This window comes from Haliotis rufescens, unplaced genomic scaffold (genome assembly GCF_023055435.1).
Source record: "Haliotis rufescens isolate VD_foot unplaced genomic scaffold, xgHalRufe1.0.p SCAF_4, whole genome shotgun sequence".
Taxonomy (NCBI): domain Eukaryota; kingdom Metazoa; phylum Mollusca; class Gastropoda; order Lepetellida; family Haliotidae; genus Haliotis; species Haliotis rufescens.
Window position 1 is genome coordinate 30600431 of NW_025964112.1, and position 26444 is coordinate 30626874.

The 26444-nt window shown below is 39.2% G+C and overlaps 1 protein-coding gene across 3 annotated transcripts in view; it reads left to right on the forward strand.

Annotated features, from left to right (window-relative positions):
- LOC124119865 (protein Wnt-1-like) overlaps positions 1–24075 on the forward strand; it is a 37880-nt gene extending 13805 nt beyond the window's left edge. The window contains exons 3-6 of one of the 3 annotated variants that reach the window (XM_048382438.1): positions 6529–6797; positions 11957–12107; positions 17328–17354; positions 22968–24075. In XM_048382438.1, the coding sequence (XP_048238395.1) occupies positions 6529–6797; positions 11957–12107; positions 17328–17354; positions 22968–23305 (785 nt within the window). In that variant the 3' untranslated portion in view covers positions 23306–24075. The remainder of the gene's footprint in view (positions 1–6528; positions 6798–11956; positions 12108–17327; positions 17355–22967) is intronic. The other 2 variants (XM_046482526.2, XM_046482527.2) reach the window with 2 other exon arrangements.
- The last annotated feature ends 2369 nt before the right edge of the window (positions 24076–26444 follow it).

The window sequence follows — 26444 nt, forward strand, 5'->3', positions numbered from 1 at the left end:
TCAGTATATTCTGATAGTTAGTGTTAGCAGCTTCGACAATAGCTCCGTGTATGATGATAATCGGTATATCCTGACAGGAGTGTTGGCAGCCTCGACAGTAGCTCTGTGTAGGATGATAATCAGTATATCCTGACAGGAGTGTTGGCAGCCTCGACAGTAGCTCTGTGTATGATGATAATCAGTATATTCTGACAGTAGTGTTGGCAGCCTCGACAGTAGCTCTGTGTAGGATGATAATCAGTATATTCTGACAGTAGTGTTGGCAGCCTAGACAGTAGCTCTGTGTAGGATGATAATCAGTATATTCTGACAGGAGTGTTGGCAGCCTCGACAATAGCTATGTGTATGATGATAATCAGTATATTCTGACAGTAGTGTTGGCAGCCTAGACAGTAGCTCTGTGTAGGGTGATAATCAGTATATTCTGACAGGAGTGTTAGCAGTCTCGACAGTAGCTCTGTGTATGATGATAATCAGTATATTACTGCTCCTAGTGTTGGCAGTCCTGAAGTAGCTCTGTGTAGGATGATAATCAGTATATTCTGACAGTAGTGTTGGCAGCCTCGACAGTAGCTCTGTGTACGATGATAATCAGTATATTCTGACAGTAGTGTTGGCAGCCGCGACAGTAGCTCTGTGTAGGATGATAATCAGTATATTCTGACAGGAGTGTTGGCAGCCTCAACAATAGTTCTGTGTATGATGATAATCAGTATATTCTGACAGTGGTGTTGGCAGCCTCGACAGTAACTCTGTGTAGGATGATAATCAGTATATTACTGCTCCTAATATTGGCAGCCCTGACACTAGCTCTGTGTAGGATGATAATCAGTATGCCATTGATCATAGTGTTGGCAGTCCTGAAGTAGCTCTGTGTAGGATGATTATCAGTATATTACTGACCGTAGTTTTGACAACACTGATAGTAGCTCTGTGTAGGATGATAATCAGTATATTCTGACAGGAGTGTTGGTAGCCTCGACAATAGCTCTGTGTAGGATGATAATCAGTATATTCTGACACTAGTGTTGGCAGCCTCGACAGTAGTTCTGTGTAGGATGATAATCAGTATATTCTGACAGTAGTGTTGGCAGCCTCGACAATAGCTCTGTGTAGGATGATAATCAGTATATTCTGACAGTAGTGTTGGCAGCCTTGACAATAGCTCTGTGTAGGATGATAATCAGTATATTCTGACAGTAGTGTTGGCAGCCTTGACAATAGCTCTGTGTAGGATGATAATCAGTATGTTACTGACAGTAGTGTTGGCAGCCCTAACAATAGCTCTGTGTATGATGATAATCAGTATGTTACTGACAGTAGTCCCGCAGCCCCGATTGAAGCTCTGTGTAGGATGATTATCAGCATGTCACCGATCGTAGTGCTGGCAGTCCTGACAGTAGATTTGTGTAGGATGATCATCAGTATATTACAGACCGTAGTTTTGACAACACTGATAGTAGCTCTGTGTAGGATGATAATCAGTATATTACTGACCGTAGCGTTTTCAGCCCTGACAGTAGCTCTGTCTACAATGTGTATCAGTGTCTTATTGACCGTTGTGTTGGCAGTCTTGACAGTAACTCTCTGTATGATGATAATCAGTATATTACTGACCGTAGCGTTTTCAGCCCTGACAGTAGCTCTGTCTACAATGATAATCAGTATATTACTGATCGAAGTATGGACAGTCCTAACAGTAGGTCTCTCTAGATTAATACTCATTATAATTATACTGATAGCAATGGTGGTGCGAAAGCAAACCAACAGATCCCAATGCATAGGTTTTGGAAACTATGGTCGTTGTTTGTATATTATGTGTAGTTTATTACATCTGTGCACAAGAAATGAGTTGCTGTTGGACTGGCGTACCTGTACCCGGGCCGCCATATCGGGACTGACTTCCTACTGTGTCAGTTCAAATGAAGTATCAATGCACTTATTTAACTTAACAGCTGCAACCACATCGCAAGTGAAATGTAATTTTAGAGCGAACATAAACATGACTGTAATCACTATTGAGTGAAGACCTCCAAGATACTCTTAAATGCAGTGTACTAAAGGTGACCATTTCCCCAGGATGTCATGTCAATAAAATAACACTTTAGTACGGGAGTAGCTAGGAAAACATCTACCACTCAGCTCTGTAAACTCTATTAGTTTAGGTTGGTTATCGATTTAAGCAAGTTGTCAGACTGGGCAGGATGGTGTTGCCGCTATGACTAACTTAATTAATTTCACTGATTTTATATCGGAGAAGTTACTTTTTAATGTCCTTCATTTTCACAACTACCTTAATTCGAGAAACAGTTCCTAACATTACGCCCAGCTTCCTACGGTTGACTAGTCAGATACCCATAATCAGTAGGCTGTAGTTGGTACACGCCTACGTTTCGTCTGGCGTGAGCAAGCAAGTTATTATTACCTCTTCACCTTCAGGCTTACTCACTAAGCGTACCTCCGGTGTGTGTTAGCAGCAGCACCATGTATATATACCTACTGTTGGGACAATGCACATACCACAGGAAATCTGCATTAAAAACAATAATCTAATTCATCGATTTGTACGACATGATACATATTGGACAAACCATGTGCAGGTAGAAAGCCGGGTCTGGTGATGTAATATTTAAGATATTGTAGACGAAACAGATATTGCTGATATCAGAATTCATTGTATGAATAAATAAAAAACACTACATGTTTACCATAACAATGACCCAATTAGTTCGCAGTACTGATTTAGCTGTAGAGTACGTTACTGAAATTCTGATTCAACCATGTTTTTTCTCTTCTTAACTTTCAAACATAGAACAAAAACATTTCCTTTGATCCCAAGACATAAATACTACTTAATACCTGCCAAACATAATGTACGCCTTTGTTCATACGATGATGCTAGCTTTACATTATAAATGTATAAATTTATTTTTTTGACATTGTGTTTTGCCAATCTAGATAATGCTTTTTGTTGTTTCGATATTCCTCTCTAAATTTACATATTAAAGAAGAAAATTACTCGTATGAAATGTGATCGGAGTTCGAACATTTTTATGCTTTCGATTGTCATATTCGATCAATTAGAACTTGTGGATTTCTGCATCGAACTTCAAATCCCATACCCTGGTTTGCTACCGAGTCTCTTGTCCATCGATAATGAGAAATAGGTAATGGCTACCGTTGCAGTGGCGCTTTCAAATTATATCAGCCTTAATGAGTCACCGTCGTTGTTACATATGGCCGTCATCTGCAAATTGTTGACTGAGCTTATCGAAGGCCTAATGGTTTACGGGTTTCATCTGACAAACGAACGAACGACCCCATACCTACATTAGACACATATATGACATAATACATATAAATAATTGATAGAGACTGAAAACGGTGATTTGTTGTTAAACGTGCACGTGACTTATTTACATATTAAAACGTGTTTCGCAGATTGTCACGAGTGAACGATTTCCTGAGAAGAAAAATATAGAGGCACTTATATTTATTAAGATACAATGCAATTCAAATTGAAGTAAATGCAAGGTTAGTTTTGATGTAACGTATGTATCACCATTCAGCCCGTTATCAGTGAAAGATGTATGTCTGCCATGTCACTGACATACAGGGGATATATGTACACATCACATACTCTCGTGATAACTTATTTCTAAATTCAATCTTAATCTTAAAACTAGATTTCATTATTCCATGAATCAAGACAAGCCAAAAAAGTGGAAATTGGGAATAGCACCTTAATAAGACATTTTTCTGAAAGAAAACAGTCTTCCAAATGTTTACCTCGTAGTGGTGAATGGCATTTACAACGATTTCTACTCTGCATGTACTTTGAGACGAGCCAGTGGAAGAATACTTATTTCGTAGCCACTGACAACATTTGCTAACATACGTTCAGAAAAGCGTATGGAACATGATTAGTTTCACTTAGAGTTGAAAACATTGTTGCAAAACCCCAAAACACAAATATGCGGCATTCAGGACTTGTCTACATAACCAGTTCGGAGTCTCATGGTATCTATGGTGGTATCTGTGGGGAATCTTTCATCAAAGACTTGTGCATCTGGCAAAGAACTTTGAATACTAGTATTTTGATCTACTCCAACACCTTATCACATAGACTGTAACTATATGGAATAATATTTTTCAGACACGTAGTCCCAGTTGTTCAGATGTATACCGACTGTATAACGATGTATTCTCCTTTAGAGTGATTCAAATGATGACTCAAATCAGTATGCACATGGAGGTTTTGCAGACCTGTCTACCATTACCTATGAATTCCTGGACACAAAGAAAGCTGGAGGTAGAACATTTAGTTAGTTAGCAAGGTATCGATAACACATCAATAATGCATGCCAATTAACGATCAGTAACAACTACACAGTCTGAAAGAAAATGTCCCGGGGGAGTAAAGACTAAATAGACGAAATAACGCAAAACCGGGATAATGTAAAAATATATACATACATTATCTACACACATTAGCGAGTGATGTAATCCTGGCGCAAAATAATGACACTATCAAGACTTACGGTACTCTTGTGAACATTTACTGTATATTCTGTCACGATTTTGATACCATTACGGGACAAAAACACATGATAGATATTCATGTCATATTTTAGAATTACACATTTCTCCAGTATATATCAACAGCAAGAGTGTTATATTGCTGGAGCAACTATCGACGTACGAATGTAGGATGTTTCTTTTCTCTAAATGCAGGAAACCGCAAAACAAACCAGCAGGATATATCCTACTGCATTGACGTACACACTTCTTCATGTATACAAATATGATGCCATTTGACGCACATATGTAAAAGTGACAATTATTATCAATACTGCATTCAGGGAAAGTTACGATGGGCCCTCTCTGCCTACGTGAACACTTTCACATACAGAAACAAGTTTGAAATTGAAATTGTTATGTTTTATTGTGTGCTCAGCTTCTGACATGTGCACTGCATTGTTATCGACCTCTTTTTGTACACCATTGCCAACAAATGGCTGTCACAGCCCTCACTGGATCACTACTGAAAAGCCCACATGTTATTTAAAATCGGTCCTTCATTTAGTGATAGTCACTCGTGCTACGACTGCTGCGTTAACTGTCGACAAAAAATATGATGGCTCTATGTTTTAAACACAGTGCCTGTGTCACCAGCTTTAACACTGCTTTAGCCTTAGAAATACTGTTGTAAAGTAACACAAGGACTTGATTCTGTGTTTTTCTTTATAACTAAAGCAATCAATGATTTCGATTCCATACTTACTTTTATACGTTTACCAGTGAAAACGTGTATGCTATTTGCAGATTACAATAGTTAGGCTGTCTATATATTGTGTCATATGATACCGAATCGTGTAATCGTCTATGCTGAAGGTGGTATGTTTATCGTTGTCCGTACAACCAACCCTTCAAGGTAGTCAAATATTGACACCAAGAGAGGAATAAGGGAGACACACATACCCCTTAAACCTTTAGAGATTTTCAAAATATGTTTTTTTTAAAACGTAATCATCTGTGATGGCAACTTGAGATAGGTACATCAGGTTATTATGGAAGCTGGAATTTTTAGACATATACATGCTGTTGATGTATGTTTTGTTTTGTTTTTGAGATATGTAAGAATGCTTCATTCTTTTCCTTTAAAATCATATTTACCTTTTTTATTTACAGTTCATTACTTAGCAAGCATACCATGCGCCTTTTTATATCCTATATGATATATCTAATTATATCATGTTTGTCATAAGTTTGATATAACCATTTTGCTACTTTTTAGAACATGCAGGAGCTGGAAGCTCTCAAACCGTCAATGTTCTTGTTGCTGCTCAATACCTTTACCTCTATGATCCGCGCGGTAATAGATGGCATTGAAATGTCTTGTGTTGGGGAACCGACTAAACTAACTGAGAGAAAGTAATGAGGGTTACATATAAATATTTTCGTCATTAGTACATTGAATCTTTGTTATGTCAATAAATAATGAATGCCAAAGCTTTAGCATTATCATAGTATTTACGAATAAAATTCTGAAAACAATTTTGCATTTACGTTTATTGCAAAAACGTGTTGAGAAAGTCATGATACCGAGGCGATGGGATTGAAATCACTGCCACAGTATATATGTTGATCAGTGGTGGAACGATATATATCGTTCCACCACTGATGAACAAGACCAGGAGCTACTGCCATTATTGAAGTTATTTTGAATATTTTTATGTCTCGTTAGTTTGATTAATGTTGTTTTGGGTCGTCGAGAGTATTGAATTGAGTCTGACTGCCAATGGCCATTCACTTGTTGATATGGCTCTCTACCCTTGAGCCCACCACCACGACTGCCTAACGCAATGTATACACAACTGTATACGCTTCATGTAACATTTGTACATTTTTATTAATAAAGATAAATATTATTGTTAGTCAGTGGATATACTATGGAAAACCCGTGATATGTCTAAATGCTATGTTCTACTCTGTACTGATAATGACCAATAATTGTGTTTATTGTAGGTTGTCGGGAGTCGGCCTTCATCTATGCCCTTACAAGTGCAGCAGTGTCCCACTCCATAGCAAGGGCATGCTCGGAGGGAACTGTTCACACGTGCACATGTGATTATGCACATAATAAAATTCCAAGTGGGAAGGACTGGGAATGGAGCGGTTGCAGTGACAACGCAAAGTTTGGACACAAATTTTCCCGGCGATTTGTTGACGTTATTGAGAAAGGTTGGGATTTCCGTTACATGATCAACTTACACAACAACGAAGCTGGGCGAGTGGTGAGTAGACGGGGGACTGTCATCGACCACACCCACTTATCAATGTTTTATTATTACAGCGGTTAGTCACATCGCATCACCCGTATGATGTCATAAGTAACATAGATATGAATAGTGTTAAGACCGTATGCCTTAGATCATACAATCTTTCAAATGTGCGCTGTCAGAAATAATGAGCACCTGCCAAAGGGTAAAAGGGTATAATACCAGTCTGTGTGCTATGTATAAAACGGGTGAACATTACAGGTAAGTGCATCTTGAATGAGTGACTGCATATCGTTTCTTATACTGGCCATCTGAAGTGCGACAATAGGCATCAGTACATTAATGGAGAGGAGTGTATAACTCCCTTGCAATCAACTGAACGATCTTATATCTATGCCTGGAGGCGATGGACCTCCAGTGTGCGAGCCGACCCCATTGACTTGTCTGAAACACGACACAGACCTTCATTTTATTTCCCCAGCAATGAAATAAGCCTTCATACTCACATTCACATTAATTAAAGCTCATAAATTTGTCTTAATCTACAATCTGCTCTGGCGTTGCCGAGCTCACTTCGTCTACGTACTCTGTTCATATTTGAGTGTCGTCTTGTAAGAATTGCTTGAAACAATGCCGAGTGACAGGAAAGTGGCTACTTCAGAGATATGGTCATGTTGATAACAGGTAATTTGCCGATCAAATGCGGCATTTGATAAAGTCTTGTTTACACACGTGTCACCCCTGCCTTGCCTCGTGCTCCCTTTCAACTTGCTAGAGATATTGACATGGGGATACGGACACTGACACGCTGTCTCAAACAAAAAACATGTCCATTCAGTAACCACAAGCCACACCCACTCTCGCGCCAAGAACCACTTCCACAAAAAGCTCTTATTAACTGCCATGTCCACATACGCACCAATAGCAAATTGAATTTATTCTCTTATACCAACATTCACGCTCCCTCAACTGAGATGCCTTCTCTCACATCAACATTCACCCCATTCCTCAAAAGATATGCTCTTTCTCATACCAACATCACGTCCCGCTCATTCAACAGATATGCATTTTCTTATACCAACAATAACACTCTCCCGTTCCTCAACTGACCTGCCTTCTCTTAGACTAACATTCACACTCCCATTCCATCAACTGACCTGCCTTCACTTATACCAACATCCACACTCCCCTTCCCTCAACTGACCTGCCTTCACTTATACCAACATCCACACTCCCCTTCCCTCAACTGACCAGCCTTCACTTATACTAACATTCACTCTCCCCTTCCCTCGACCGACCTGCCTTCACTTATACCAACATTCACGCTCCCCTTCCCTCAACTGACCTGCCTTCACTTATACCAACATCCACACTCCCATTCCCTCAACTGACCTGCCTTCACTTATACTTACAATCACACTCCCATTCCCACAACTGACCTGCCTTCTCTTATACTAGCATTCACACTCCCATTCCCTCAACTGACCTGCCTTCACTTATACCAACATCCACACTCCCCTTACCTCAATTGACCCGCCTTCACTTATACCAACATCCACACTCCCCTTACCTCAACTGACCCGCCTTCACTTATACTTAAAATCACACTCCCATTCCAACAACTGACATTCCTTCTCTTATAATAACATTCACACCCCCATTCCCTCAACTGACCAGCCTTCACATATACCAACACACTCCCCTTCCCTTAACTGACAAGCCTTCACTTATACTAAAATTCACACTCCCATTCCCTCAACTGACCTGCCTTCTCTTATACCAACATTCACACTCCCCTTCCCTCAACTGACCTGCCTTCTCTTAAACCAACATCTACACTCCCTTTCCCTCAACTGACCTGCCTTCGCTTAAACTAACATCCACACTCAACTGACCTGCCTTCACTTATACCAACATCCATACTCCCCTTCCCTCAACTGACCTGCCTTCACTTATACCAACATCCACATTCCCCTTCCCTCAACTGACCTGCCTTCTCTTATAATAACATTCACACTCCCCTTCCCTCAACTGACCTGCCTTCTCTTATACTAACGTTCACACTCCCCTTCCCTCAACTGACCTGCCTTCACTTATACCAACATTCATACTCCCCTTCCCTCAACTGACCAGCCTTCACTTATACTAACATTTACTCTCCCCTTCCCTCAACTGACCAGCCTTCTCTTATACTAACATTCACACTCCCCTTCCCTCAACTGACCTTCCTTCTCTTATACTAACATTCATACTCCCCTTCCCTCAACTGACCTGCCTTCTCTTATACCAACATCCACACTCCCCTTCCCTCAACTGACCTGCCTTCACTCATACTAACATTCACACTCACTTTCCCTCAATTGACCTGCCTTCACTTATACTTACATTCACACTCCCCTTCCCTCAACTGACCTGCCTTCTCTTATACCAGCATTCACACTCCCCTTCCCTCAATTGACCTGCCTTCACGTATACTTACATTCACTCTCCCCTTCCCTCAACTGACCTGCCTTCACTATTACCAACATCCACATTCCCCTTCCCTCAACTGACCCGCCTTCTCTTATACTAACATTCACACTCCCCTTCCCTCAGCTGACCTGCCTTCACTTATACCAACATCCACATTCCCCTTCCCTCCACTGACCTGCCTTCTCTTATACTAACATTCACACTCCCCTTCACTCAACTGACCTGCCTTCTCTTATACCAACATCCACACTCCCCTTCCCTCAACTGACCTGCCTTCTCTTATACCAACATTAACACTCCCCTTCCCTCGATGACCTGCCTTCACTTTTACTTACATTCACACCCCCCTTCCCTCAACTGACCAGCCTACTCTTATACTAACATTCACTCTCCCCTTCCCTTAACTGACCTGTCTTCACTTATACCAACATTCACTCTCCCCTTCCCTCAACTGACCTTCCTTCTCTTATACTAACATTCACACTCCCCTTCCCTCAACTGACCTGCCTTCACTTATACCAACATCCACATTCCCCTTCCCCCAACTGACCTGCCTTCTCTTATACCTACATTCACACTCCCCTTCCCTCAGTTGACCAGCCTTCTCTTATACTAACATTCATACTCCCGTTCCCTCAACTGACCTGCCTTCTCTTATACCAACATCCACACTCCCCTTCCCTCAACTGACCAGCCTTCACTCATACTAACATTCACACTCCCATTCCATCAACTGACCTGCCTTCACTTATACTTACATTCACACTCCCCTTCCCTCAACTGACCTTCCTTCTCTTATACTAACATTCATACTCCCCTTCCCTCAACTGACCTTCCTTCTCTTATACTCACATTCATACTCCCCTTCCCTCAACTGACCAGCCTTCTCTTATACTCACATTCACACTCCCCTTCCCTCAGCTGACCAGCATTCTCTTATACTAACATTCACACTCCCCTTCCCTCAACTGACCAGCCTTCTCTTATACTCACATTCATACTCCCCTTCCCTCAACTGACCTTCCTTCTCTTATACTCACATTCATACTCCCCTTCCCTCAACTGACCAGCCTTCACTTATACTCACATTCACACTCCCCTTCCCTCAGCTGACCAGCCTTCTCTTATACTAACATTCACCCTCCCCTTCCCTCAACTGACCTGCCTTCACTTATACCAACATCCACATTCCCCTTCCCTCAACTAACCTGCCTTCTCTTATACCAACATCCACACTCCCCTTCCCTCAACTGACCTGCCTTCACTTATACTTACATTCACACCCCCTTCCCTCAACTGACATGCCTTCTATTGTTATATTGTAACATATTTCCCTCTTGTTGCCAAAGTATCATGCAACTTGAAGCCTATTTCGTATCCTACAATCACGCACTATACATAGTTTGGGAACTGTCTTGAGATTCTTACGTGAGAATGTGTCCCAAGGAGATACACATACCTAGAACTAGCACAGCTTACAAAATTTCAAGACATTTCAAATTTCCCGAGCAAAAGCTAACAATGTAAATTCGTCAAATTAGCTGGATACACACGATTGTAACGCCATCTTTAATACCACACTTACAAATGAAGAAATGGCGTCTTCAACATGGACATTTCCAGTCGAAAATATAATAGGTTAAACGACGTCGTTGCTATTGTGACGTCCCTCAATATTTCTCCTACCATTATTTATGTATATTTGATAGCTTCGCGATAAATTGCAAAGAAGAACAACAACAAAGAACGAAGTGTTATATCTTTTAAGATAAAACATTATTCTATCATAACGCCATTTCTGGAGATTCGAACACACGCTCGCAACTTGATGATGTCGTAAAATTGGAGGACGTTATTTTTTAAAAGGTAGTGAGAATGTGAGAATATTCAGGAAATACCATAACCCAATGTTCATATAATGAATTTGTTCGACATTACCAAGATCCGATTGTATTCAGGGAGTTCTCATTAATTCAATACCGGTAAAGATGTTTAAAGCCAATAAATTTTGTCATTTTGAGGTTGTAAATAATGTTGACATCTCATACAAGAAATAAACGACTCTTAGTCGTCGTTAATAATTGTAATTAAGAATTAAACTACGATGTTATGCAGTGTTTTATTCTAGTTGTAGAGCGCATAAAATCATCATCTTTAACCGGATGGATTAACAAAGCGATTTACCTGCACAGTTGAATATCGTGCCCGTTTATGCAAAACAGCACTTGTACATTCATATCAACAATTACTGAGCTAATGCTAAATGATGGAAACCGTGCTATTTAGTTCGATTAACTGCTGGATTGGTTTGATCGCAATGCTTTTCTATATTGACTTCCTATATTGTTTTTTTCTGTAATTGTTTCCCATATTGCTTTCCCAACATGAATACTCATATTGTTTCCTACTTTGATTTGATACATTGAGTTCCTATATTAAATCCACATATCAGTAGAGGTTGGGAGAGGGGGGCTTAAAGGACGGAGAACGAGAGTGAAAAGAGAGGGAGGACATTCTGGGTGAGGCGTGGAGATAAGGAGAGACCGGTGGAGAGCAGAGAGGGGTTTGGCGGATCCCGGGGCGGGAGCAATATTCATGATACTAAAATATGTGGTATGAAAGTGAAGGATACACTGTATTCATTATACGTTCACCTGTAACATACATCACACAGCAGATCATGTTGATCCATTATGTTCTAGCACGTCACCTCGGGACTGAAGCAGGAATGTAAATGTCACGGCATGTCGGGAAGCTGCACCATCAAGACGTGCTGGATGAGACTCCCTGCTTTCAGGAATGTTGGGGACATCCTCAAAGACAGGTTTGATGGAGCAACGAGAGTACTTCCAGGTTAGCTCCGTTTGTATTCTTATCAGGTGGGAAAATGCTGACGATCGAGATGCCATGGATGTGTGTCAATTTGATGTGTCTTAACAACTGCATCGGTTCACCTGTAGAGGATAATAATTCTGGTCGCCGTGACCTGCACTATTTCGATAAAATGTTATGTTAGCAGATTGGTGTGTTCAGTTTTTTAAACAAATCATGTGCTTTCATGTTATACTTTATCAGGAGTGATGAAAAGGTTAAATACGATTCCAGTACGTCGTCGTGTTGCAATGGCTTGAAACTGTTGCAAGACGACGTCGTTTTCGATATGAGTCAAGGGTAAGCTGTTAAGGTGACCGTCGCAGCTGTTAAGGTTCTCGTGGCCTACACGTTATGCAATTGCGGAGTTATCACTCTTTGCATTCCACACGCAGTTACTTACTGTTTCCTTTGACGATCGAGGTTTGTTACTATCATTGAATTCATCACATTCTATGTTGTGCATGTATATAGCTTCTCTAGTGCAAGGTACCGTCACTTAAACACGTCTTTTATTGCAAAATTAACGATTTTGGTCGCCGCCGATCTTATACTGAAGAAAGTCGCGTAGTAAAATATACATTTATTCAGCCGGCAAGATGTACCCTACCTCAATGTACCTGTTCCCGATGTACGCTGATGTGTAGATAACGCCATGCTGTATCACTAACGACGGATACAGGACGTTCTGGTTCAAAGTACCTAACTAACATTCTAATATGTAGCAAACAAGAAATTTGGATGAAATGTATCCATCATCCAGTCTTTCTTTTTAAACACATAATGTATCATAATGCAGTGGGCAGGATTCTTCCTCCTCATAAAGCAAATATTTTTAATCCAAGTTTTAAGTGATAATTACGGATCATGGAACATTAACGAACATATATATATATATATAAAGAGTCCATTTATTTCAAGGGAGCACGAGACCGTATCTTTCAAACGCATTTCATTTATGTCACAGCAGCACGTAGTGATTCAGGGGGGAAACTTCAAGCCATATCAAACGAACACTGGTACCAAGCGATCATAACTTCACACAGTGCACAGCCCATTCTGCCACGACAGGCTTCACTTATCAAGTAATTCAGATCTTAAAAAACACTACCATTATTCCTGGTGCGCCAGACATCCTAACGTTGGTAATGCATTTTCATTGACATAATAAAAATAAATGTGTTACTATCTCTATCAAAAGTATAAAGGATTTTGTCGTACCTCATGCACTACTTTCAGTGTACTTTAAAAGCTTCTGTCATATGATTTAAAGTTTAAATTTTACGACACACTCATCCTATTTATATATTTCATTAAGTACATTAAAGGTCTCAATGTCTCACTAATGAGAAGGTTTCATGTCATTTGACTACTTATTTTGTTTCTCTTAATTGTAAATCATATATTGTAACATTATATAACATGATAGGAGCATCGTTACTAAATGGTGAACAACTTTATATAATAAAGGTATAATTCAAAATGAGTTCAGGACAGCTTAACCTATGCGAGTTCATATTCAAAATCACTTTTATACCAGTGTGTACATGTCGACCTTTTTAATGCATTAATCGACAACTAAAAGCCCAGGTATTCTAGTCGTTGTTGGTTCGGTATTATTTTGACACATGACTTTGAAATTGACAATGGAATTACTGTTCTTTATTAAACATGTTTAAACATGTCACATGTTGAAAACAAAACAAGACACGTTAGGACGTCTGCTGAGAAAAGGCAATGGCTGAGGTGGCGCACATGATGTCGAGTGTACAGCCCTTCAGATGCATATTCGTAGTGAACATGCAGTTGCATTAATGAATATTTAAATAATATTTAATATGATAAGCGGCACATGAACAATCCATCTATGTAAATATTAGGCAAGACGTATTACTATTATTATCATTATTATTATTTCCTTTGTGGTAGTGAAAATAACAAACGTGTGTCACTATTCCTCCTTTTCAACCACCACAAGCATGGCGGGATATAATTTCGATGAATGTTTTGTCATTTCCATTGTGATGTTTAGATAATATTGTTAATGCATTGACTGGAAGGCAATAATTTTTAAGAAGGACTACATGTCGCGATCTATTCTTTGTGCTGTAATTTGTGATTCGTATTTAACTGAGACACCTGCCTTGTGATTGTATGACTTTTATACGCTCAAGAAAGGAGCCTGGCGCACTATAATCAGTATTATAATTGTACTTCAGGCGTAACTGATACAGAGAAATTAAACCAATGTATAAAAAAGATAGACACATACAGTCCTTAAAACCATTCTGACACGTATATTTGGCCAGATTATATTCAACACAAAATGACATTATGTAAACGCTTCATTGCTAACAGCAAAATAGACCAACAAACCTCAGACGCCTCGATACCATGTTGACAGTCACCTAACCACGGTCCATCTATGCAGTCTTGTTTGTTTGGAATTTCTAGTGCATATATACCTACATATAACCTACCTTATGGTGTGATGTGATGTTAGGCTTTATTTTACTTCAAATGAAAATAACTCTTTATGTCAGTCCATGTGTTCGTGTTCTGAAGATACGATATTTTCAGCAAAAAGATAATTCAACTTTTTTCATGCCTTTTTTCGTGTTATTGTACGTTTGCAATGATCTTAGATATGTCTGTAGATATGTTACAATGCAGCTATGGCGCGATGCAGGGTAATGTCATATGTCTAATGCCTCGGGCTGCTGAAGGGATGATATTTCCAGTGCTCCTTAAATTTGCAGGAATATTTCTTGTGCTTCGGAAATCTGCACACACATGTATGATATGTCTAGTGCTTCGGAAATCTGCAGAGTGATATGTATACTACATCTCAGCTCTGCGCGGCATCGGTTTTGGGGTACACAACGTTTTAAGTTCGCTACAGGGGAGGTATGGAAATATTCAAATCAATACAATCGTCGGAATTGAACCGTTGCCAAAAGATAAAGGGTTTTTGTTCAACAACAGTATACATGTACGTTCACAAGGTAAATGTAATGTATTTTAAACCACAAGGATCTCCAAGTTGAAGGCAGAGACACTAATGGGTAGCTTTGTGTACACTTTTGTCAATGCGGCATATGATTGGTTGGTTGGTTGCTTTTTTAAAGTCCTATACACATATGATTGGGCTACAACCTTTTACTCATGCATTGCCTCAAGTCAACATTGATGATTGAGGACCTGGACAAATTACTGGGATAGTTGTTATCATTATCCAAATAATAGTCATAAGATACCGAACATCGGTGTAATGGACGTAGCTGAGGCCTTTCACAAGTGTAGGCTACTTTGGAGAAAAAGAACTGCGAAGACTGTCGGGATATCTGTTCGCATACCTGTGCTTAAAGACCTCTGCGGCTTGGGGTCTTTTCTCGAATTAAAAACAGTTGGATTTCGCCGAAATGTAATCTTACTTTGTTTCATTTTGTGACTGTGTAGGATAACCGACTGCATTTCGTAACGTTTCTCTTCGACAAGTCAGCCAGATTCTAAACAAACATGCCGTCTCACAGACAAGAGAGTTACTTTCACGTTGATAGAGGGCAGACTCCAGCCCTCCAGCGGACGGACTGATGGATTGCCGCTAAAGGCGATCTATGACAAACTCAATGAGCAGTTGTTTTTTTCACCTATATGGTAGTTAAGTCACTGTCTAGAAAACAGTGTTTCAGTCGGAACTATATTGACCAGGTGTCACTTTCCGTCTGACTAATCATTGACATTGTGAGATAATATGTATTAATGCGCACATTCCAGGGAAATTTGCAATGTTTAGATACCGTTTGTGAGAGATGAAAATGCTTATTTTGATGATAAAATTGAAGAACGACATTATATGATAAAGATATTACCACGCTTGTTTGTTTTGGAGATTTACCATCATAATACAAACCCGCGTGATGGCCTCTATATATAATGCACACAGTTGAGTAATGATCTGATGTGCACTAACAGAACAAATCGAGAGGTTTATGTTGTCATAATTATAAACCTTCTACCTGAAAAGTGTCAAATGAGATGTCTGTCAAACATCCCTGATGAGCCTGTCACAGATCTCGCGTACATTAACAACGTACATTTCCTCTAAACTTGGGGACGCAGGCCCTGTGTTAACTGGTGTGGAACGATAAACGAGGGAGAAGATGTAGTTATAACTGATAATGCTAAATAGCCTCCTTCCAATTTCTCGGGGACACATGTGGCCCAGTCGTCTAAGGCGCCGCAATTGGCTGTACAGAGTTGCGTCCCTTGGGCACGCCAGAAACCTATGATTGTGGGTTCGAATCCCGGTTCGCCCCGATTATGTTTCTAGGTTTGTCAGCACCATACCAGTGACAGTGGGTTTCACCGAAGTGGTAAACGTCTGAGACCTGCATCACTTCGGGCTTTCCTCCCACATTAAGCTGACACGCCGTGATATAACTGGAATACTGTTAAAAGCGGCATTAAACACAACTCACTTATTCACTTTCCAGTTTCTCGATAAGGAAAGGAAATACATTTTTTGTGAAGTGATTACAAGGGAAGTGTACACATGTGTTATGAAATGCTATTGTTTCTTGGGTCTATCACCGCACACATCCATGAAGCCACTTTAGCTCACGCTTCCACATATGGACAAACGTCAGTAACTGTATTTTTAGTCACAGACCGGAATATAAAATTATTCAAATAACTCTGTTTAGTCCACGATGTTACTATTTCGTTTGAATTGTTATATTTAGCACGGATTGGTGTTTGCGGGTGGGGTATGGTGCGTGTCGTAGTTGAATATATATAAATGTACCTAATTTGCCTATTTGTCGGTCTAAACCTCCATGAAATGAAGGTCCACAGGTCGGGTTAAGATAGGGCGTATACATACATACATACATACATACATACATACATACATACATAAATACATACATACATACATACATACATACATACATACATACATACATACATACATACATACATACATACATACATACATACATACATACATAGTGCTTCTTCGTACATGTAGGCTATCCATACCTTCGATGTACATCGTTGTAGAAAATGAGCTGATGTGTGCATGTTTTGGTTGACATCTCCACTGCACTAGTATGAGAATAATGAGAATATATAATGCCAGTTTGATCCTTGTAACATACACGAAGTTTTTCATGTTTCATGGGTGCTTGTTTCTGCTAGATAACGAAGGAAAGGCCCAGGTGAAAGGTCAGTATATAGGCGATGTATGGTTTGACACTCTGATAAAGCCGGGATGGTTTTCATTGAAATAACCTTTAAACGGCATTGTTTCAGGAACAATAATGTGTCTATCTTACCAACTTTATATCTTCGACCTGTTACTACGATGAAATTGAATCTTCCTGGCTTTATCAGTTCTTGTGGCTAGCTACATATATAGTTAGAGTAAGCACGCTTGACGCTAAACTCTCTCAATCTGCATGTTTCTTACAAATCTGTACTGAGTTTAAACGATCATCGTTTTATACTGATAAAACCCACTTTCCAGGTGCTAACATGTGGTTGTGTGTGTGTGCCTGTGCTTGTGCCTGCTACCATATTAGTTACATTGTAGTTACATCTGGGTCACCATGGTACAGATGTGCACTCTCTTCTAATTTCAACTACAGTTCCTCATCCATAGCATTCCGTAGATTGCAATGTTGAAAGAACACGTTGCCATATAGTATCATGTAGAATACTAACTTGTCTATTTTAACAAACTGATTTGCACTAACTGGCGCATTATCTAGAGTTGATTGAGAAAAACATGTTTGTCATGGACAACGAACTTTAGAAACGTACCGTTATATAGTGATACGCCTGTATGTAACAGACGAATCAATCCATAAAATACATGATCCGGTGTTTTTGAGTTCGTTAATCACCAGTCACGACCTCGTTAATACAGTGGTCCTGTAAACTTTACCGCAAAAAAATACATATAGATTCGAATGTTATTACATCCAATATAACAGTCAGTAAACATAGCCAGTTACACCTACCACCATGTAGTTGTCCCCAAATCATTAATGTTGGTCCTATTGCTTACACTGGCATAGGACATTCAACATCACTCATAATCATAATAATATCACCAACTGCTAGTACATGAAACCTATAGCATATTAAATATACCAATTAATACAATAAATTACTGCACATACAGAACTGCTACACATTATTTACTATTAACAGTTTTTCTGTATAGAACACTTATTGATTAATTAATTATTAATGAAATTACTATTACAAAGTGTAAAACAATACAAACATAAACATTCATATTTTATGCTTTCTTTATGAAACAGCGTTTCTGAGACAAATTAAACTAACCTGAACCATTGTTTCCACATTTCCAAAGTTCCCTCTCTTGATGTCCACAGCCAAGTGATCAGGCATGCGACATCTTCTCAGATTGAAAAGCATGTGTATTACTAAACCAATCAAAATGGACCAATTTTGTTGACAGAAACTTTAAACAAGTTAAATGTGATCAAACACTTACTGGGTAGTCTAACCATGCGTTAAACGATACATTATCATCCATGATGTATCATATATCCCTACAGTCCTCAATTACTTTTTTATCATATAACTATTAAATACCTTCGAGTATTTATAATGGTCTTTGCGAAAACAATTTTCTATTGATAATGTATCTTGCACTTTTGGTACTGTACAATTATCAGCTCACGTTATTTGGCCAAGCGCAACTCTGTGTTGTGACCGATAGCGTAGCGCCAGTTGTCCCTGTGTTCTGTGACGTGACATACCCCTGCACCCTGTAGTCAGGGTACTTCGGCAGGCTGGACCCTGAGCGTCACTGTCCAGCAGTCCAGCAGATCATTCCGTACGAGTAAAGTATTCGATTCTGATATCTGAACAGATGTCTACAGTTTCCTCTTGCAGTGCACTTGCTACATTTATTCAGCTGTTTCTGCCTCATAGCAAAACTTGTGACAGCAATGTGTGCGCCCATACATTTTGTCATCGTCTATGGATACATAAATGGAACCATATTCTAGTCAACCGATATAAGCTCAACGGTCAATAACATTCCTTTTGATTCAACAATTTGACAATGCTCCGACACACGTTCCTGCAATTGTGCACACATTTTGCGTCTTTAGTTCCCTGGAACATAATTTATTTTCTCAATAAGGACAACCCAGCAGGCATTACAACGTTGAAACAACGTTGCATTTTGGTCACAACGTAAACGCAACCAATTTTGAACGTTGATCCAACGTTGCGTGCCTGCTGGGAAGACACTTATTTTTCAACGAATGTCACGCCTGCAGGTCCGGGGATATCCTATATATCTGTCACAACTCATCTGCGCTCGGAAAGACTAGGAAAGCACAAATTGCAAACATTGTATTGATCCAAATGATCTTCTTGAACGCCAAGATACGTAACCCTGACAGTGAGTCATCATTTATCGTAGTAATTCTCTCACTGATCCACACTCTTTTGAATATTGCAAGAATCAAGAAATTGACAGGCTTTAGTAAAAAACACATATGAAAAAATACTGATTGAGCCATATCTTCTAATACACCAGCGACTCGCCAGCAGACACATTTTGCAATGTGTTTCCAGTTAATATGATATGGGAAGTTTCATAGTCGTCTTGAATACTGCAGTTCTATTTTACTAATACTTTGATAAATATGAAACCTTTAACCACCGAGGGTCCTAGGTTTGTGTGACGTCGATTACCATCGTTTTGTCTGTCGTCAATGAAGTTGAAAATCGTCTTAAAAAAATATCTAAATGAATGAGCCTGTTTCTCTGCAGTCAAACATTGCAATCACATTGTTCTTCTACATTCAATAATTCAAAGTTCAAGGTGGCTCAACATTAAGGTTATTCATTACTAATATATAATATAATCATTGTTAACATATTGTGTTCCACATGGAAATTAAAAGCAGTATATAAGTACACGTATTTTTCATGTGTAACACTATCTTAATATTCGCAAGGCAAGCACATACCAAAACATTCCTTAAGTAGCATTCGCAATAGTGGTTAATCATAAAAGAAACCATACTGAAATATAGGGATGCACACAGTCTGTTTAATCATAATCTTTCTGGTCAAACTAACGGTCTTTCTACTTGGAAAAAAAGGGTTTATGTTTTGAAGTAGTGATAATATTGTGTCTTCAACAAAAGTCCCATGTCACATTATATGGAATTCAACATCTGAGGTAATGCAAAATAAATCTAAGCTAAACGAATCTAGTTGTTTCTCAAAGAAACCTTAAAACAGCACAGTTAGATTCCAAATCCATTTAGAGAAATATAATATTCCCAAAGTGAAATTGAAGGAATAACAATCGTCAATCGTCAAAGTCGATTGCCCAACTTGCTGCTGCACAGGTTGGCACACGATGTCACTGTGTATTATCTAAGTTGATCGCTATGAAATCGTATCCCATCGCTTTGAACCGATCAATCTAATTTATAATAAATAAATCGTGATATAAGTATCCTTATTTCTCAATAGTCTTACTGTGCACTCTTTGGGGACAAGAATGGTATTATGTCATTTGTAGGTCTTGCTGGGTGTCTACGAGAATACATATCCTTATCAAACTTTTCTCGACATAAAAAATAAAGTTATGCATTTTTATGTGCTTTGTTGAACAATCTTGTTTCTCAAAGAGAAGTATGTGGTGTCAGATTTGTTGTTTGTTTGTTTGTTGGCGTTTAACGCCGCACTCAGCAATATTCCAGCTATACGACGGCGGTCTGTAAGTAATCGAATCTGGACCAGACAATCATGAGCACGGATCCACGCATTTGGGCCATGATGACATCAACCGTCAGATTTGTGATGAAGCTTCTGCTATGCTACAATGATTCTATAATGATTACTTGCAACCAATTTAAGCGATTGCATTGACTGAAATGGTGAGATGTCAGTGTTTCTGGTCTTTGCCTTTTCAGTTTTCAGTCATTAGCAGCAAAGAGTTTGAACCTTTTTCTATATTTCCATTTACAAAGCGATAAAAATAGGTACATTCTCATATCTGTTCCAAGAGCTACAACGAGTCATTCCATTTCAACAGATCAGTATCGGTTCTCGCAAGAAGAATTATATTTTTAAGATTTGAAATAAAATACCTATATTTCATAGACAATCATTTTCGAATGCTTAGCCTTTCATGTTGTTAACATTTTGGAAGGATTATATATCTATTTTCCATTGTAACGTACGGGATTTGTGATTACACGATGCAGTTCCGAAATGAATTGTAGTCGTTTTATTCCTACACATCCCTTCATATACATGAATAAAGCACGTATCCGTTTATGGCTCGTCTCTGTGGTAGCAGAGTAATTCACGCATGGACAAAATTATCGTAGAGAATTAGATTAAACTATTTTCACTTGTTTGATAGGCATTGCATTACTTAGAAGTTGACGGAATGAAATAGATAACAACTTCTTTATTTACATTTATGGATAACAACTTCTTTATTTCCAAATATTGATAACAACGTCTTTATTTACTGTTGTGACTAAATGATTTCGGTTTTGTGCTGCACAACAGTATTTCAATACATCTGCGTGTGGGCGGAAATACCAGAGTAACACATTTTGTATTCTTTGTTTTTTCCCATGAGCAATGGTTCTAACAAACCAAGGATCATAACCAGGATCAGTATGGGATTGGAACCCACCTTTATCGGATTCTGGCAGGTCTAAGCATTTACATGTATACGTTTAGGGTCCTCTCTTGGTGACACAACTTAATTGTTACATATTACAATTGTCGGCAAGAGCCATATACTTGTATTGTGACTTGTGTGTGTGTTACTTCCCATATGATATTTTCTGATCAACAGTGTTATCTGTAGTCTTTTCTATAATAACATGATTAGCTTAGCTGAAGTACGTTCTATATTCTAAATTTCTCTGGAAATTACGTGTAATTGGCATATCAATTCTACAACATATCGTGTAGTTGATACTTCTCAACTGGATGTTTCCTAAACTCTTAACAACCGTCTTAGCCATTATGCGAAGTTCTCGAGTTGCTTATGTTCACGGTAGCGTTCCACAGGGGGATCTATCCTGTGTGAAGTTCAGAGAAGAGTAGGTCCCCAGTATGCCATGCTCGTCGAGGATAGTGTTGTCAGGTCGGTGACTTGGCTGATACCGTGGCATCATGCTCCTTCGGCGTGGCTCGCTACTACTGCTTTCAGTCAAGGGTATGGTTAACATTCAGTTATTTCCACGCGACCATGATACAGGTTGAATGTTTCTGACTTATTGAGCAACATTCACTCACCATAACATTCGCTTTGTCGCGCGGGGCTTGGTCCACGTTCCCACTGACGACTTACTGATTTGGTTACACAACTACAGTATACAGACGTCATCTCTTACTTCCGTGCTTAGCCATGTTTTAAAAGGACCCGGCGATCACACTCGACTCACTGCACTAAAAGACGGTGTTAGCTTCTGAAACTGAAAGCACGAAGAGACACAAACCGACGACATATGTCCGTTGTTGTCCCTTTCTGTATCGAAGAGAATTACCTCAATCATTCCCGAGTCCCTGCGCAGACGCAGCAGCACCTTCCTCACACGCGCTTATCCATGAATTATTATGCTGCGAGCTTCTATTATTTGTCAACTACTTCGTGTTATTTGACGTACAACACTGGGCTCCTATTACTGGTCTGAGGCCAAAAAGTTGGATCTAAACACAAAGTGTGAATATGTTCTTTGGAGATGAAATATGTTACAACATGTCAGTTGTATGTGTCAAAGTGTTTTATTCTGACATTTTCACTTACAGGGAACAAAGGTCGTGGTCGTGGCCGGAGGCGAAGGAGGTTCAACTTCAATCCCGTAAACGTCAACCATAAGAAACCAGGTCGACGCGATCTTGTCTACTTTGAGAATTCACCATCGTTTTGCGAAAAGGATAATGGTATTGGATTTCAGGGCACGCTTGGACGTGAGTGCAATGCCACTTCTATCGGAGTTGACGGTTGTGATCTGATGTGTTGTGGGCGTGGTCATACAACAGAAAAGTACATAGTTACAGAACGCTGTAGCTGTACTTTTCACTGGTGTTGTCATGTGAAGTGCAAGACTTGTACACGCACAAAGGTCAAACACAGTTGTCTCTAGTGTCACTGTTTTCCATAACGTGCTGTCGGTGAACAAGTTACAACAACGGTTCGCCATGCCAAGATAATTGACAATATGTTCAAGCAACATTTCATGACATCACATTTGTGTTTTCACACTAAGTTTGAAGTGCCATGCCGTCAGTATCTTTTGTACATAATATTAACTTCCATGTGGATTTCCATCTGATGTGTTCCCTGGATTGAACTCTCTGCTGCATGTTCCAGGTCATGGACGTGTATGTCATGGGCGAGCTACCATGTCATCATACAAATGTGTGTTTACTAGGGGTTGTTCCGTGCATTGTGTGTCTGAATATTATCCTAGTTTTAGTGTTGAGTGGATACATGATTTATACATGAGTTTACATGTATCCAGAACTATACAACCTACGCACAACGTTACTGCCATGTCAAATGTATGGAATAATTAACTATCAAAGTTTTTGTAAACAGCAATATAATCACTGATAGCAATTTTTCAACAACTTGTAATGCAGCAGTCTGGACACTGTGGCACTGTGTTGCATTGCCTTAAATACATGTATTACTATGCAAGTGGTTCAACTGAGTAAATTACACCCCTCATATCCTGATGCAACATGTGCTTGTGTTGTTCAGTAGTACTTTGAGGAAGCTACATGACAAAGAATTCATGTGTCCATGGTATGTTTTAGTTACATGATCCTTCATATTATTCAAACAAATGTACAAACGTTTGAGTTAGATGTAAATTATATTGACTCAAAAGAATAAATTATGTTTGAATAAGTCCTAGTTTGAGTTGAAATTCAGTTGTGTGTATGAAAACAACGGTAACGCTGAACAGACACCATAATTCATTGTTCGTGTGCGGTTGGAAACAATACCCAGGTACGGTGTTCATGGAGCGTGTGTCAGCAGCATCCACACATCCTCAGGATTTCAAGTTGTATTAAGAGTGTGTATATTAGTCAGAAGAAATCAATCTTTGACAAATAGTCAATCAAGTCACAATAACATACCTGGTATACGTCGTAATCATATGTCCGAGGGGGGTAGCTGACAACCAGGTTCGAATATGCCTCAACTGTCAACTGATCTTTACTTTCTCATTACTAACAATCACGTATTCTCAATCGCGTTAAAGTATTATTCGTTGCCATTTGTCTCATCTGATCCATCTCATAACGGTTCCCCTTCTCGATGCATGGGAAGAGACCACAGGCATTGTTTTCGTCAGCAGCGTGTAGTGTAATTGCCCCAAGTCTCTTTATCTCTGGTATAACATCTAATGATATCGAATGTTCTTTAAGAAATATATCTCTGCATTGAAGTCTCGGTGAAAAAGTACAGATCTCTTTAATTTTGTTCCGGCTTGCACCGTACCACGACTGATGAATGACTCATACAACCATATCCCACTGTTGTTTCATTGCAGTCCTTGACATTGTGTTCCAAGAATATCGGAGATACACGAACACGTGCGAACATTACGGACGAAAACATTCCACATTTCATCTATACATGTATTGACGTAAGCTGTTAAAAATGTGTGAAAGGTGTACATGGTGAATCAGAGATTAAATACATTCGTCACCACTCGCCCCTTACCGTAAGCTGCAAGAAGACTTGCTCTCCTATCGATGAATGTCATGTGCCAAAATACGACTCAGCAATCAGAATGCACGTATGACTTCAAGTACTTCGGTCAAAGAATCCCTCAGGAATTATATTTGATTTTAGATAGGTCATGCATCGAAAGAATACTCAAGATACATTTAACTGTGTTCAGTCAGACTGTATAATACGTAAGCCCCGAAGTGTTTTAAATAGCATCTGCAATATATATGCTACATAGGGGAAATCTACGTGAATCATTACGTGAGTTGAAAAATCTTTTAGCTATGCCTGTTTGCGTATAGACGGAGCCCAGTCGTAACACTGGCAGCGAGAGAAGCACAAGTCGCTATTCGGCTTGTCCCGGAATAAGATAATGGTCAGAATAAGATAAAATAATGCTGAACCTCGCCGGAGCACACTCATGAGTTCAGACATATAATACTTGTTACTTTCTACAAAACACGTCTCCTCGGCCTTTTCGACTTTATTTAAAGAATAGAGTTTTGTATTTTGTATCTCTTGATTGTGTAGCCACAGAACGTTTTTGCGCGGCCAATGTTTATACGGCATGTACAATGCGATGTCATTTTCCCCCCGTTTAGTTCATAGATAATCTCAAAACTGCCCAACATCTGAGGACACATACACTATGTATAGTTTACCTGGAGTTTAAATGTATACATGAACTTATACGCTGGCGATTGGTCTCAGTTCTAGTGACAACAAAGCACACATACACGTTTAACTGTGTTCTCGTCTTGTAATACCTATTTTGTTCTGGCCAACGGTACCCAGTTAAATATTCCATGATGAAAATGAGTAAAACGACCAGGATATATGATACTTTGTGACATCAGAGAAAGAAGAGTTCAGTTGTGAGTTCTCATTACTAAACGGATGACATTAAGATATATGCGTCTACCTTTTCTTTCTGAAGCTGAACAAAAAAGTGTGTATGATATTCCTTATAGACATATAATCAAATGACAAAAAAAACATTCACGAACTGTAAAGAAATATTACAGTAAAGCACCTTTTTGAGCAGATATAAATTTTAAATAATAAAGCGTACCCGTTCAACAGCCAACGTTTAAAGACTATGTAAAGGTATGCTTATGTCAATGTCAGTATTGGTGGGACTGGGACAGCAAACGATAGCAAAAGGTTTAAAAAAGAACCCAGTAATTTTCAGTGAGGATTTCTATATTTCAGCATTGCATATATTTCATTTATTTTTATGGGCCCACGATATGTAGAAAAAATGTTTGTGATAATAATCATATTGTATTTTGGGTGGGTGGCATGTCTTTGCAAACAGCAGGTACGCAGTACAAACACCCTCAAGCGCTTCTTTAAACTTGCCATGGTAATCACAACTGAACTATTGTCTCGGCGGATATGTCGTCATGTGTTGACCTGAGGGGTTTTATTTCCATAGCATGCTGGTGATTGTTTCATGTGTATCTCAAAGACAAGAGAATCAAACGGAAACTATTTGTTGTGAGTGGAACCTACAATTAAAAGGAACAAATATTGGC